Source organism: Chiloscyllium plagiosum, chromosome 2 (genome assembly GCF_004010195.1).
Source record: "Chiloscyllium plagiosum isolate BGI_BamShark_2017 chromosome 2, ASM401019v2, whole genome shotgun sequence".
In the NCBI taxonomy this organism is placed as follows: Eukaryota; Metazoa; Chordata; class Chondrichthyes; order Orectolobiformes; family Hemiscylliidae; genus Chiloscyllium; species Chiloscyllium plagiosum.
The window spans coordinates 130414591-130429915 of NC_057711.1; the positions used below are offsets into that span (position 1 = coordinate 130414591).

General features: G+C 40.9%; 1 protein-coding gene across 4 annotated transcripts in view; it reads right to left on the reverse strand.

The window, feature by feature from the left end:
• The window catches only part of cbwd (COBW domain containing), a 63015-nt gene that overhangs the window by 25492 nt on the left and 22198 nt on the right, over positions 1 to 15325 (reverse strand). For all 4 annotated transcript variants that reach the window (XM_043718168.1, XM_043718160.1, XM_043718151.1 and 1 more), the window contains exons 6-7: positions 10677 to 10736; positions 8601 to 8638 (exon numbers count right to left, since the gene is read on the reverse strand). In XM_043718168.1, coding sequence (XP_043574103.1) covers positions 8601 to 8638; positions 10677 to 10736 — 98 coding nt within the window. The remainder of the gene's footprint in view (positions 1 to 8600; positions 8639 to 10676; positions 10737 to 15325) is intronic.

Here is a 15325-nt window from a genome sequence, read left to right on the forward strand (position 1 = left end):
TTCGCGGAAATGACGTTTTTTATTCCTGAAACCATTCTTATAAACCTCTTGGACATTTTCTCCATCCCATCTGCCCCATAGTGTGGCACCCAGATATTTCACCAATATTCCATGTGAGGCTTAACTAATGTCCTATATTAGTTCAGTATAACTTTGCTCTTGTACTCAATAGCATTATAATGAAGCTTAAAAATGTGTTGCTGGAAAAGCGCAGCAGGTCAGGCAGCATCAAAGGCTTATGCCCGAAACGTCGATTCTCCTTCTCCTTTGATGCTGTCTGACCTGCTGCGCTTTTCCAACAACACATTTTTAAGCTCTATCCCCAGCATGTGCAGTCCTCACTTTCTCCTAACATTATAATGAAGCCCAGAATACAGTATACATTATTAACTGCTCTCTCTACCTGTCCTGTCACCTTTAATGCCCTATGCACATATACATCCAGGTCCCTCTACTCCTGCACCCCCTTAAGAATTGTATGTTATCTTTCCACTGAGATATATCACTTCACACTTATCTACATGAAAATTCAATTAGCACCGATCCTCCCAATCCACTAATTAGTCAATTCTTCTTCCCAGTCCTCCTCCTCCCAGTTTGCAATGCTCTCAGGTATTGTATCATCTGCACACTTTGAAAATGTCCTGTACATATAAAGATCTAGAGATATATAGGCATCAGAAAAAGCGAGGGTCCTATTATCAACTCTTAGGAAACTCCATCACTAACCTTCCTCCAGTGTGAAAAACACCTATTGGTCATTACTCGCTGTTTCTTGCCTCTCAGCCAATGTTGCAGTCACTTTGCTGAAAAGGCTCTTGTGGCACAGTGATAGTGTCACTATCTCTGGGTGAGAATGTCTGAGTTCAAGTCCCACCTTCTCCAAATATGTCATAATGTCATAGAGTTATACAGCATGGAGACAGACCCTTCAGCCCAACTCGTCCATGTCGACCAGTTATCCTAACCTAATCTAGTCCCATTTGCCAGCACTTGGCCCCATATCCCTCCAAACCATCCCTATTCATATATCCATCCAGAAGCCTTTTAAATGCTGCAAATGTACCAGCCTCCACCACTTCCTCTGACAGCTCATTCCATACACACGTCACCCTCTGCGTGAAAACATTTCCCTTTAGGCCTTTTTATATCTTTCCCCTCTCACCTTAAACCTATGCTCTCTAGTTGTGGACTCCCTTACCTTGGGGAAAAGACTTAGTCTATTCACCCTATCCATGCCCCTCATGATTTTATAAAACACTATAAGGTCACCCCTCAGCCTCCAATGCTCCAGGGAAAAAAACATTCCAGCCTATTCAGCCTCTCCCTATAGTTCAAACCCTCCAACCCCAACAACAACCTCGTAAATCTTTTCTGAACCCTTTCAAGTTACACAACATCTTTCCTAAAGTAGGGCAACCAGAACAGAATGCAGCATTCCAAAGTGGCCTAGCCTGAACATGACATCCTAATTCCTGTACTCAACATTTTGACCAATGAAGGCAGGTGTGCTAAACAACTTCTTCACCACCCTATCTATCTGTGACTCCACTTCCAAGGAGCTGTGGACCTGCACCCCTGAGTCTCTTTGTTTGGCAACACTCCCCAGGGCCTGACCATTTGCTGCATAAGCCTTTCTGACTCTGAACAGGTTATTTAGACAACATCTGTATTCAGACTACTACTGTCCCTTTCATTCAATGAGCTGTGACATAATTCCACACAATGAAAGAGTGAGGACTTTAACACACTATGGAATGAAAGAACAGTGGTTCAAACTCTCAATTGTTCCTATTCTGAGCTTCTGAAGTGGGTCACTCTGAAAAGCATTGCTTTCGATGAGATCCTTTATCATAACAAGTATGAATGGAGAATAGGTCGTACGAGGATAGGTTGAGAGTGCTAGGCCTTTTCTCATTGGAACGGCGAAGGATGAGGGGTGACTTGATAGAGGTATATCAGATGATCATGGGAATAGATAGAGTAGACAATCAGACACTTTTTCCCCGGGTACAACCGAGTGTTACAAGGGGACATAAATTTAAGGTGAAGGGTGGAAGGTATAGGGGAGATGTCAGGGGTGGGTTCTTTACCTAGAGAGTGGTGGTGGCATGGAATGCGCTGCCTGTGGGAGTGGCAGAGTCAGAATCATTGGTGACCTTTAAGTGGCAATTGGATAGGTACATGGATGGGTGCTTAAGCTGGGACAAATGTTCGGCACAACATCGTGGGCCGAAGGGCCTGTTCTGTGCTGTATTGTTCTATGTTCTATGATCTAGGGAAGAACCTCTAAGCTGAAAATGTGTTGCTGGAAAAGCGCAGCAGGTCAGGCAGCATCCAAGGAGCAGGAGAATTGACGTTTCGGGCATGAGCCCTTCTTCAGAAAGTGCAGGAAGAACCTCTAACCACAGCAGACCAGAAAGGGTCACATTCAAAAAGATTAACACATCTTTCTCCTTCAAAAGCTGATTAAATGCTATAAATAGACCTTGGTTAATGTTACTTCCTCCACGCAGGATTCATCTTGTCTTTTGTTTATTTATCTGCATTGTTGCGTTTTCACTTTCAGTTATCCAGCTACAAGGAGGCACAAGACGGTACTGTATGTTCTCCCAAAGAAGTAGGAAAAATAATGAGGTGAAGCTCCACAGGATGGTTCCAGAATTCCTAACTGCAAATTATTCAGCAAGCTCACACCTGGAACAATTCTTATCAACCACTTTTGTCCTGACTACATCAGTAACACGATTCGTTGTGAAAGGAGGGAACAGGCAAAATAAATATGGTTATTTTAAAAAAATTCAATTCCTACTTGAAAGCCTTTCCAGAAAAGAGCTAATCCACTTTCATGATAATATGGAAAAGGAAACCTGTCATTAATTCTTTGCACGATTCCCAATTAAATAAAATTAAATTAAATTAATAAAAAAGAATGAACACAAAGATTTATCCCCAACTTGAACAAGCTCCAATGCAGAGAAAGATCTATAACCTCCTGCATCTTAAGTGAACTACCTCAGCAGTGCCACTGTAGTGATGTGCCAAGCACAGGATAACATTTATTTAACTCACAAAAAAAGGAAAACAACTGAAAAAAGTGTGTTCCCATCTCTTTGCAGGTATTTGGAGAAAGTGAGGACTGCAGATGCTGGAGTACCAAGTTGAAAAATGTGGTGCTGGAAAAACACAGCAGGCCAGGCAGCATCCGAGGAGCAGGAGGATCGAAGTTTCGGTCTTAAGCCCTTCTTCAGGAATGAGGCTGGTGTGCCAAGCGGGCTGAGAAGCAGGCTCAGCCCACTTGGCACACCAGCCTCTTTGCAGGTATTTGCCAATTTTGAGGACAATTAGGGATTACCAATACATGCTGATCTTACCATTGGGAGTACGGGTTTGTGGTTCCTTGGGGGTGGAGCCGCGGGTGGATGGGATGGTGGGGAGGACATTAACATGCTTTCCTTTATTGGTCAGAGTATTGAGTGCAGGAGGTCATGTTGTGGCCGTGCAGGACATTGGTTGGGCCACTGTTGGAGTGTTGTGTGTGGTTCTGGTCTCCTTCCTGTTGGGAGGATGTTGTGGGGCTTGGGGGTATTCAGGGGAGATTTGCGGGGATTTTGCCAGGGTTAGAGAATTTGAGCTACCTTGGGGTGGGGGGGGAGGTTTGAATGGGCTGGGGCTGTTTTCCCTGGAGCGTCGGAGGCTGAGGGCTGAGGGGTGACCTTACAGAGGTTTGTAAAGTCATGAGGAGCATGAATGTGATGAGTGGACGGGGTCTTTTCCCTGGGGTGGGGGTCTGGAACTGGAGAGCATGTGTTTGCTGTGGGAGGGGAAGGATATGGGAGAGACCTGGGGGGGCAACGTTTTCACACGGAGGGTGGTGCATGTGTGGAGTGAGTTGCCAGGGGAGGTGGTGGAGGCTGGTGCAGTTTCAACGTTTGGGGGGCATCTGGATGGGTATATGGGTGAGAGGGGTTTGGAGGGATGTGGGCCAGGTGCTGGCAGGTGGGACTGGATTGTGTTGGGATATCTGGTCGGCATGGACGGGTTGGACCGAAGGGTCTGTTTCCATGCTGTACATCTCTAGGACTCTATGAGATGTTCACGTGCTAAGAATGAATAACAAAAAAAGTTTAGAAAACGTTTTGGAATGTCTTTTGAATTTTTGACCAAAGGTGGTGTTTGAAATTAGATGTTCCAAAGTGGTGGCAAGGCAAAAAGTTGGAAAAAATCATTATTTCCTTCGCATTTAAAATGAAACGGTGGCCCGCAGCACAAAACTGTAGAATCTTTGCAAAAGGCAACCATAACTCAGTCACAACTGCTTCACAAATGCATTTCTCAAATATTTTGTTAATTTACCTTCTACGTACAGATATAACATTATAACTGAAGCCACAAAATCTAAATCATTCAAGCAAGACGCTGACTTTGTACTGCAAAACTATTCACATAGACACAGACCATTCAGCCCAACAAGTTTCTGCTGGTAATACAGCTCCAACTAATACAGAGTGAGTCAGAAGCAAAATGGTCAAACAGCTCTATTCCTTGACAGTTACAAAAGTCTCTGTGACTGGCAGCCAATGGAAAAGGCATTTGTTAATGACCGAATTAAGGTATGAAAAAGCCACTGCAGATTCAAAGTATTAAATTTGCAAAAAGGAAAACTTCTGGAAGATTAACAAAACTTCTGGTGCAGCACCTATGTCAAAGGTGCTGTCCAACAGCAGTATTATTTCAGGGTGAATATATTTAATTTGATAATTAAACAAAAAGGAAAATTTATAATGGAGGATACTCGCAAAAATAGCAAACTTGTGGAATAAGGTTACGTAAATTATCTAACCAACATAGCAGAAAATTAGAAATTGTTCACATTAGGCTAACATATTTTAGTAAGTGCAAGATTAGCAAACTACAAAGGTAGAAAGTTTTCACAGTATTTGACCCTTGAATATAACCTCACTGACTTTCTATTATATAGCAATTCTACTGGTAATTCAAATCAAGACCATTTCCACCGTAAATAATCAAAATCAACTTGTACAATATCAATTCAGAAAATAAAAAAACACCTTTCCCTGACCTTCTTCATATAATTCCCTGTTCATTAATTCCTTTCAATTGGATGTTGCCAAGACATTTAAGCCAAATTACAAAAGAATTGTTACTCTGGCCTCAATGCTGGGTCCTTGGAGTCAAAAAGCTGTCATTTGCACTTGTCCAATCATTTGATCCTGATTAGGAAATTAATATTTTAGATGACTAGGTGACAATCCCATTTCCGTGATAGGCCCTGATTTCAATTATCAGTTCAGTTTCAATTTAACAGGCTGAGCACACAACAGCTCTCCCAGATTCAGCTGTGATGGACCCTGTCCGTGAGGCATGACACATTCCAATTGCTACCTATTTACTGAGGTGTCATCACTTGTAGTGACATCAAAACTATTTAAACGCTAAGTAACTGGCAGAGGTCAAGCATCAGGAGTTAGAGAGGTGGACAAGTTGCCAAATTTTCATTCCTAACGGAGAAGAGAACAAAAGCTCAGATATTTCAAGCCATAATTGAAATGCAGCAGCTTTCTGTAAATCTGTCAACTTGTCACTTTTTCAACCTGGATTCTGCATTTTAAGAAATAACTTCATCTCGTCTACATGTGTATTTAACAATTGCTTTTCAAATCAATAAAGGGACTGTCAATGCGTCTTTGAAATATTTATTCTATAAAAAGATGTGACAGTACAGTCACCAATCAAAACAAATCTCCACACCATTTCAGTAGATTTAACTGATGTCAAAGAGCCAAGTTCACAATGCAGTATTTACCCAAGGGTTCAAAAAGACAAGTTCTTATGGGGTGGTAACTGGAACACAAATAGCAACACTGTCAAATATTCCAATTTCTTTCTCCCTACCCCTCCACTCCCAACTCTTATTTTGTTCAATGTATTCACTCTCAAAAATACTATTCCATAGTATAAACATCCCCACTTCATCCAACTGGACTTGCTTCATCTTCCATCACTTGCTGCCATACTTTCAGGAATCAAAAATGGAAACCATGGCTCATTTTCACTGCCCACACCTGCCAGTTGTTAGTTTCCTGTGTAACTTGCTTGTCGCTCTTATGATCAGCTTATAGGCTATGGAGCTTAGTAACAACAGCCAACAAATAGGGGGAAGGGGTAGAGGGCGGTGATGAAGAGAGAGAGAGATGAGGTGGATGGATCAAGCAAGATGGGGAAGAAAATTGAAGGAAGAAAGGAAGTTGGAGGAAACTTGAGAACAGGAGGGGGAAAAATAAATCTTCAGTAGTATGACTGCTGATCCTGTCGAAGTAACTCAGCAGAGAGACGGATTATCACAGCAATAATGACTGGACAAAGCAGTTTTACAAAGCTATGAAAATGCAGCTAAAACCCTTCTTATATACCATTCACCCACAGGACACATCTGTAAAATAATGTGTATGTCCATAGAAAAATAAAGAAACTTTATTGGATGACAAAAGAACAAAATCCATGTTATTTACCTTCTATTTACCTATGCAGCTATGTGGCATAATGATGCACAATGGCCTGCATGTTATTACATTTTAAAGTGAATCTAAGTTTCCAAGACAAAGTTTTATATCCCCTTCAGTAACACAGGGCTGCCACTGTGGACTGCAGCATAAACCCTGTTGATACCAGTCAGGGACAGGGTTATTGACCAGGCAAAGGTATCAGGTTTGGAACCTTTCTCACTACTCGGACACAAAATGATTGATAGGTGCAGCAATGGAGCAGTTACTAGGAAAGTATCAATGACATTATTTCACATTCATCAAGAAATGCTGCTGGACAACTGAACATATGTGAACATGTGAGGCTAACACACAATTGAGCTACTCTCCGTCTTTTAAAGGCAACAATTACTCCTAAAAGGAACTGACCAGAAATTTGAATGCTGCAAGGAAGACAATTTAACAAGAAAATGGGACAGCAGCCCAAGTTTTGAAGATTCAGAGACCCAATGCAGAGAGTATTCACCAGAGAGGTGCATGCAAAGAGAGAGACAATGTTTCCAGGAGACCCTTGAAAGGGAATGACAACACAGTGTAAGGAATGAACATGCTCAGAGTTTCAACTGTATTTGGTACAGTTCCTTATAACAATATATTCTGAAATCTAGCAGGGAACAGGTAATACCACTAGGCCATTGCCTCCCCATGATGTGCAATAGTTGACATGCACCAGTTAGTGATTTGAATGTGATAGTATTTTCATATCCCTGCTGCCTCTGTCCTTCTGTGTTGGAGTTTGTACGTTTGACAACAAACAGCTCCTCAAATTCCTGGAGCTTAAGTTGGTATTTTCACAGCGTGTGGAGATGAAGATTAATAGAAGCATTCAATTTAATGCTTTAATTGAGGCATTCAATCCATCCATCCCTTCTTAAAAATACGGTTCAAATCCACATTTCAATTACTTTTCTTAAAAAAAAGTTACAGGTTTCTCTAGAATTTAGAGATGTTAAGGGTTGATCTCATTAACATCTTCAAGATATTAACAAGAAAATACGGAGTAGATAAAGATAAACTATTTCCACTGTCTGGGGATTCTAGAAATAGGGGCATAGTCTGCAAATGAGGGCCAAACTGTTCAGGAGAGATGTTAGGAAGCACCTCTACACACACAGGGTGGGAGAGGTTTGGAACTCTCTTCCCCACATAGCAGTGGATGCTAGATCAGTTGGTAATTTTAAATCTACCAAAGATAATCTTTTTGTTAAGCACAGGATTACAGGATATGGGTCAAAGGCAAGCATATGGAGTTAGGCAACATATCCTATTGAATGATGGAACAGACTGCAGAGGCTGAATGGCTTAAACCTGTTCCAATGTTTAATGGGAAGACTGCTATAAGAAGAGAGATTGATTCAACTGGGCCAATATCCATGAGAGCTTAGAAGGATGACAGGGGATCCGAATGAAACCTAAGCAATTCTAACAGGGTTAGACTAACTAGAAGGAGAGAGAATATTTTTTATTGTTGGGTCACAATCTCAGAATACTGAGTAAGCCATTTAAGACTGAGATGAGGAAACATTTCTTTGTTCAGAGGGTGGAATCTGTGGAACTCACAAAAGGCTATGGAAACCAAGTCACTGAATATATTCAAAAAAGATACTGGTATATTTTTAGATATTAAAGGCATCAGAGCATATGGAGAGAAAGCAGTGACATGGTGTTGCGATTGAGGATTAGTAATGATTATACTGAATGGTGGAACAGGCTCAAAGGGCTGGATGACCTATTCCTGCTCAATTTTTATTTTTCTGTGTTTCACAAACCATACTCTGGTTTACATCAGCTAACTCAGCACAGACCAGTCATCAAATATTGGACCTTAGTTGAGTTAATCAAAAGAGGACTTTTCATCAGGAGCTATACACTGGACTTTCCTATCAGCAGAGAAACAATATTTTGGAAACATTGAGTGAGACACCAACATGCCTTGAACAAAAAGAAAACAATGGTTTGGAGCAAAATATGTATGTGGCTTTTAATTTCCCAGAGCCCATAAAGTTCACATTATTTAAAAAAAAGCTTTATTACCTGCATTCCATATTTTGCATCAACAACAGAAATAATACCTACAACGGTAGAGAAGAAATATTTAAATTATTTTCATGCGAGTATTTGATGATCCATTTATTTAAGTGGAAATTTGTTGCATTGTGTAAGAGGAACATTTCATCAAACATATAAAATCCTGATGGGACTGGACTGGCTAGATGCAGGAAGAATGTTCCCGATGTTGGGGAAGTCCAGAACTAGAGGTCACAGTCTAAGAATAATGGGTAAGCCATTCAGGACTGAGATGAGGAAGAATTTCTTCACTCAGAGGGTTGTGAACCTGTGGAATTTCCTCCCTGCAGGAAGCTGTTGGGGCCAGTTCATTAGATATATTCAAGAGGGAGCTGGTTACTGAGATTGCATAATCAGCCATGATCACATTGAATGATGGTGCAGACTCAAAGGGCCGATCTTCTATGTTTCTATCAGTATAACCTCTGAACCTCTTCAGAATAACACTAATTTCCAGTCCCCAGATAACAGGAACAATGCTTCCTGTTACAATGCATTTTTCAAAGTATTCTGACTATAAAGCAAAGTTATATCATTGCATCTCAAATCATATCCCAGATCACTCCACTGGCACTTTCAACCCTACATCAGAAATGTGAGCACAAATTTTCAGCTGACACTACACTGCAGTATCCAAGGAGTGTCACTTTGTCACAAGTGCCATATTCCAGATGAAACAACAAAACAAAATCCTCCAAAGTGGATATAAAAGATCCCAGAGTGCTAACCCAGGAAATCAGGAGATTTTTTAAAATCTTGGTATCTTAAAATAAACTATCGCTCGTCCATCTCATTGTTGTTTGTACGACAATCAGTTGCTGCATTTGACCTGCAATAGTTAGTGACGTGGAAGTGATCATGTTCTCACACACCTGCTGCCTCTGCCCTTCCCTGTGTTGGAGGTTATGGGTTTGAGATGCTGTCAAATAATATTTGAGTGCATATTCGTAACACATTCTGTGGACAGTGCACACAGCAGACCTGCCTATTGGGATGGAAGTGTTTAAGACAAAGGACAGTTTGAAATCAGGGTGATTTCTCTATGCTCTTTACTTTTCAGCACTATCACAGTTGCACCCATCCAGGTCAGTAAAGAACATTCCACTGGACTCTTGACTTGCACCTTGCCACCACCTCTTCCGTTTCCTTTACTTTCTCTAAATCTTCAGAATGCTTGTCCAATGCCTGGATGAGTAGGAATTTCATTCAAATAAAACTGGAAAGGCATAAGTTCTTTTCATGGTGTAGAGCAAAGAAACTTTTATTCCCTGGCTACCATCTACATCCCCTCCCTGAGAAGCAGGCTGAAGTTTAATAAATAGCTGATGTTAATCCCATCAGCAGTCTCTCCAGTAGGTCAACGGTAGCTTTTTTAAAAATTCACTCACAACATCCGGGCATCTCCAGCCAGGTAGCATTTATTGCCTATCCCTAAATGCCCAGAGGGCAGTTAAGAGTCAACCACATCGCTGGGGGTCTGGAGTCACATGTGGGCCAGACCAGGTAAAGATGGCAGTTTCCTTCCCTAAAGGACATTAGTGAACCAGATGGGTTTTCCCAACAATCAATAATGGATTCATGGTCATCACTCGAGCCTTCATTCCAGACTCGTTACTGAATTCAAATTTCACCGTCTGCCAGAACAGGATTTGATCCCAGATCCCCAGAATATTAGCTGAATTTCTGGATTAATAGTCTAGCGATAATAGCACTGGGCCATATATGTTAGAATCACCTTTTGCTCAAATAATATCACTATCTGCAGAACTCTGCAACATTAAGAAACAATTAGCATTATGAATATTGTTTAAGATAGGCAAGTCAATGATAATGCTTAGAGCTTTAGAAATCTATTCCAATGCCTGTAGGTGAACGATGAATTACAGAATGGCAATCAAAAGAATGTGCATGGAATGGACTCACTCTCCCTTATAAATAGATTTAACTATTTATTTATTACAGCCTTCCCTACTTGTGTTGAAAACTTCAGAATATTTCAGTTTTATTACAAGAAATGAATATAAAAGTCATTTAAAATCCTACCATCAAGATAAACGTCACTCCCTAATTCTGCATCAACCCAAAACATGGTGGAAACAGCACCTGTGGGGAAAAAAGGGACTCAATGACGACAAAATGTTACTCCTTTAATTATAAAAATGCAGCCACATTGTAACGAGATGGTTCCAGATTAGATAAATGATTACTTTATTCTTTTTCACCTCATTTCTCATTTTGAAAGTTATTCTATTTCTGCTCATGTAACTCAACCAATGAATTTCACAGGCACACAACTCTCACTGTTCTTTCATTTTTCTTTCTCTCCAAGACATTAAATACCTCATCCCTTTCCAGAACAGGGATCACTGAACAAAACTCTACTCTCTGCAAGAAGGACCCAACTCGAGGCAGAGGTTGGAAAGTGAGCCAAACAGAAAAGCAAGAGGATCCCATCCCTGCTTAGTGTTAGTGAGACACCACGTCAATCGTTTTACAAATTGTTTTACAGTCAACTGTTCACCTTCTAAATTTGCAATCCTCTGCACCAGCAGCAACAGAGCCCTGTAAAATTATCCCGATTATATACAAACACATAATTACTTTTGGGAGGAATACAGACAATTGAAGAACCACATTCAGTATGGAGGGATTGTCTTAGACCAGCAAAGGCTAAACAGTTTGGGACTCTACTGACTAGAGTTTAGAAGAATGAGAGATGATCTCATTGAAACATAGAGGATTCTTAAAGGGATTGACAGGGAGTTTCATGGGAGAGTCTAGGAACAGAGGGTGCAGTCTCAGAATAAAGGCACATTGACTTAAGACTGAGTTGTGGAGGAATTTCTTCTCTTGTTGGAACTCTTTGCCACAGAGAGCTGTGGGGACATAGTTCGTGTGTACATTTAAGACTGGGGATAGATAAATTTTTCAACAGTCGGACAATCAAGGGTCATGGAGAAAATGAAGGAAAGTTGACACGAGGAACGTCAGATCAGCCATGATCCTATTAAGTGGCAGAGTAGGCTTGGTAAAACAAACAGGGCAGGACTCATACAATTAATGGTAGAGCCTTCAGTAGTGGTGTAGAATAGAGACCTGGGGTGGAGGGGTGATGTACATAATTCTTTGAAGTTTGCATCGCATGTAGACAGGGTGGTTAAGGTATTTAGCATGCTTGCCTTCATTGCTCAAACCTTTTGGGAATAGGAGTTCAGAAGTCATGTTGAGGTTGCACAGATGTTGGTGAGACCACTCCTGGAGCACTGTCCAGTTCTGGTCACTCTGTTATAGGAAGGTTATTATTAAGCTGGAGAGGATTCAGAAAAGGTTTACCAGGAATGGAAGATTTGAGTTATAGGGAGAGGCTGGAAAGGCTGAGACATTTTCACTGGAGGTTGAGGAGTGACCTTATAGAGGTTTACAAAATTATGAGGAATATACAGAAGGTGAATTGCAGGTGTCTCTTACGTATGGTGGGGAATTTCAACACCGGGTGGCATACAGTTAAGGTGAGAGGAGAAAGATTTAAAGAGGATACAAGGGCAACTTTTTAACATGGAGATTGGCTCACGTGTGAAATTAACTTCCAAAGGAAGTGGTGGATGCAGGTACAGTTACGATATTTAAAAGGTATTTGGATAAGTTGATGAATAGGAAAGGTTTGGAGGGATATGGGCCAATCTCAGGCAGGTGGGAACCGGTTAGTTGGGATTGTAGTCACTGTGGACTAGTTGGACCAAAGAGTCCATTTCCATACTGTATGACTCAATGGCAATGACTCCAAACGTAAATGCCTTTCACACAGTTTAACAAACGTTTTGAGAACAATCAATAAAATGCTCTTCCCTTCATTTGAATATCCAGTTCTTATGAATTTCATTGAAACATCTGCTTGATGCTTCAGTTGACAGAATCCCTTTGATACTCAACATTAACCTGCTCCATCAAAGATAAACGTCCACACATCAATTCAAAAAAGAGAGTGGATTAAAGAGATCAGTATTTTAGTTAGCGGACTTCAGAACTATCAGCCACCTTTAGAGCCAGAACACAGCAGTAACCACTTCTTAAGCATTCATTTTAATAATTTCTTTTAAACTCAATGATGTGCTTCATACTGGTAAGCACATTTCAGTTTGAAATTTCAAATTTCCATCTCAGTATTCAAACCAGTAAAGAGGTATCTCAAACTAAGTGATCAAACTTGGACCTCTGTTGCTTTGTTCAGAGCAAACAGCAGAAAACAACCGAAGGATTCAAGGTCAACATCACTTGCAAAAGACATTGTGACAAGTTTCCACACACACACACACCCTCCCCAAACTGAAATGAGCAAATGATGGCAATATATTAAAAAAGCTCTAAAACTCAGTGTCAGGAAATAAGAAGTGAAGACTTTTGGATTATAAAATTAAATGGGCTACATGAAGACCAAAAGAATTATACAAGCTTTCAAAGAAAATGCCATTAAAAATCACAATTTTCTGACATGTCCTGAGGTGACAGCTGTTGGTAAACTGCAAATGATAAAAAAAAGTATTTTTGTTTTTTGAAGAATAATGACATGCCTGGCTGACAAAATCAAATACTTGAGGGAAATAAAACACTGATAACTGAACTCATTTTGTCAACGTCCAAACCTTTCTACCTGAACTGACAAGATACTGACCTGCAATATCATTCCCTGTTGGCAATGGAAAATCTGCCAGTTTTTTACAATGCTTGCTCATCCGAGATAGAACATAACCCAAAACTCTAATGACTTCCTGATCTGTATTGATTTATTTCCCCAAGCTTAATAGTTTTCCTACTTTGTGAAATGGAATTGGTAAGCTACAGGATTCAAATCAATGTGCTTTACTTTAACAGAATGTCCCACAGCACAGCAATTACTCTCAGAATTCTTTTCTTGCCAAGTTTTCCATGAGGAATAACCAAGGTAGCAATAAAAATCTCAAAGTACACTTATGATTTAAAAACAAACTAGGCGTTTCCTTTACCAGAATTAATTTCCATCCTCCACTTATGATTTCACGAGTTATAGACCGAAATTTTTAAAATGTTCTCTCCGTTCTCCAAAAGTAAAAAGTTCTAGTTTCAGGTTTGAAGCAATGACAGGCTGTTACAGAGGGTGGCATCAGTGTTGGCACAGGATACAACAAAATGCTGCACAGTTTAAGCTTTGGAAAATTTGATATATCTCCTCATTACAGTTGTTTCCAGTTGGAATTAAAACACCGTCTTGGTTAGAACTTAAGACCATAAGACATAGGAGCAGAAATTAGGCCATTCAGCCCATCGAGTTTGCTGTGCCATCCAATCATGGCTGATAGGTTTCTCAACCCCATTCTTCTGCTTTCTCCCTGTAACCTTTGGATTCCATCGATACTCAAGAACCCACAGATTCACCGCTCTGGTTGTAGAAGTTTCTCCTTATCTCCATTCTAAAAGGTCTTCTCTTTACTCTGAAGACTGTGCCCTCCTAACAATGAAAACATCTTCCTAACATCTTCTATGTCCAAGCCATTCAATATTCTGTATGTTTCAATCAGATTTACCTTTCATCTTTCTAGATTCCATCGTTATGGACTCAGAGTCTGCAAACTTTCCTCATGTGTTAAGCTTTCCATTTCTGGGACAATTCTCATGACCAAAAGGATGCCTTCTTGAAGGCGTTCATTGTCCAAACTGATAGTTGTTATTAAGCTGTTATTACTCAATAGAGTTGCAGATCCAAGGTGCAGAGAATCTGTGACTCTTGGCCTTGTTGTGCCCAATATCACTGTCAGACTGCAGCAGCCAACAGTCACTCTCAGTGCATTATATCAATGTGCGATGTTGGGCAGTGCCCATCTGCCCTAGGAGCATCAGCCAGAGATGTCACCATTCCAGAGGAGCATTCATCAGGAAACAAGGCAGGCCTTAAACATGCAGCATTCCAGCCCCATACAAGGTCTGCCACACAGCTCCAACCAAGTGGATAGCTACAAGGCAGCATTAAAACCTCTCACTTTTCCAAATGGAGGGTGCAATTTCAATGACCACCTCTCCTCTCTTGTCAATCTGCCCAATCACCATGATCCTCAACTCTTGCACCCTAACAGATCCCTCTCACTACAGGTTGTCAGGAAGCACTATTTGCAGGGCTATGATAAGGGAATGACTGGCAGAATTGGGACTGAACAGAAAGCACACTGCTAACAGGAATGTCTTGCCTCCTAATTAGAGAAATCTTTTGTTTAGAAATTACCAGTACCTTTCTCGTTTGGTTTTACTTTGGGGTTTGGTTATATGTCAGCTAAGGAAGCAGTCACTCAGTTCACTTGGGGGATGTTTCCTGGCATAGTTCAATAAGATGAAGGTGGATTATTGTAGTGTCATTGAGTAAAGGGGTAGGGGAGGCAGAAGTTAAGCTTAGGTGCTGCAAAGAAATACAATAGAAGCTGCACACTGATGCCTCAAGTGTCAGAGTGGCCTGCAAGGATAGGCTGTATGTCTTGGAAATGACAGCCTTTCCCTCTCACATCAGCAGCTGCATGGTTGGAATCTTCAGTGACCCACATGCCACCCATGATGTAGAAGCGAAAGCCCCGACCAGGCGGCAGGCAGAAGTCAGGCACGTGGTAGAGTTCTATTCAAGCAGTCACCGGATCATACAGAGAGAAGGCCAAAGACAAATCCCCAAATCTGGC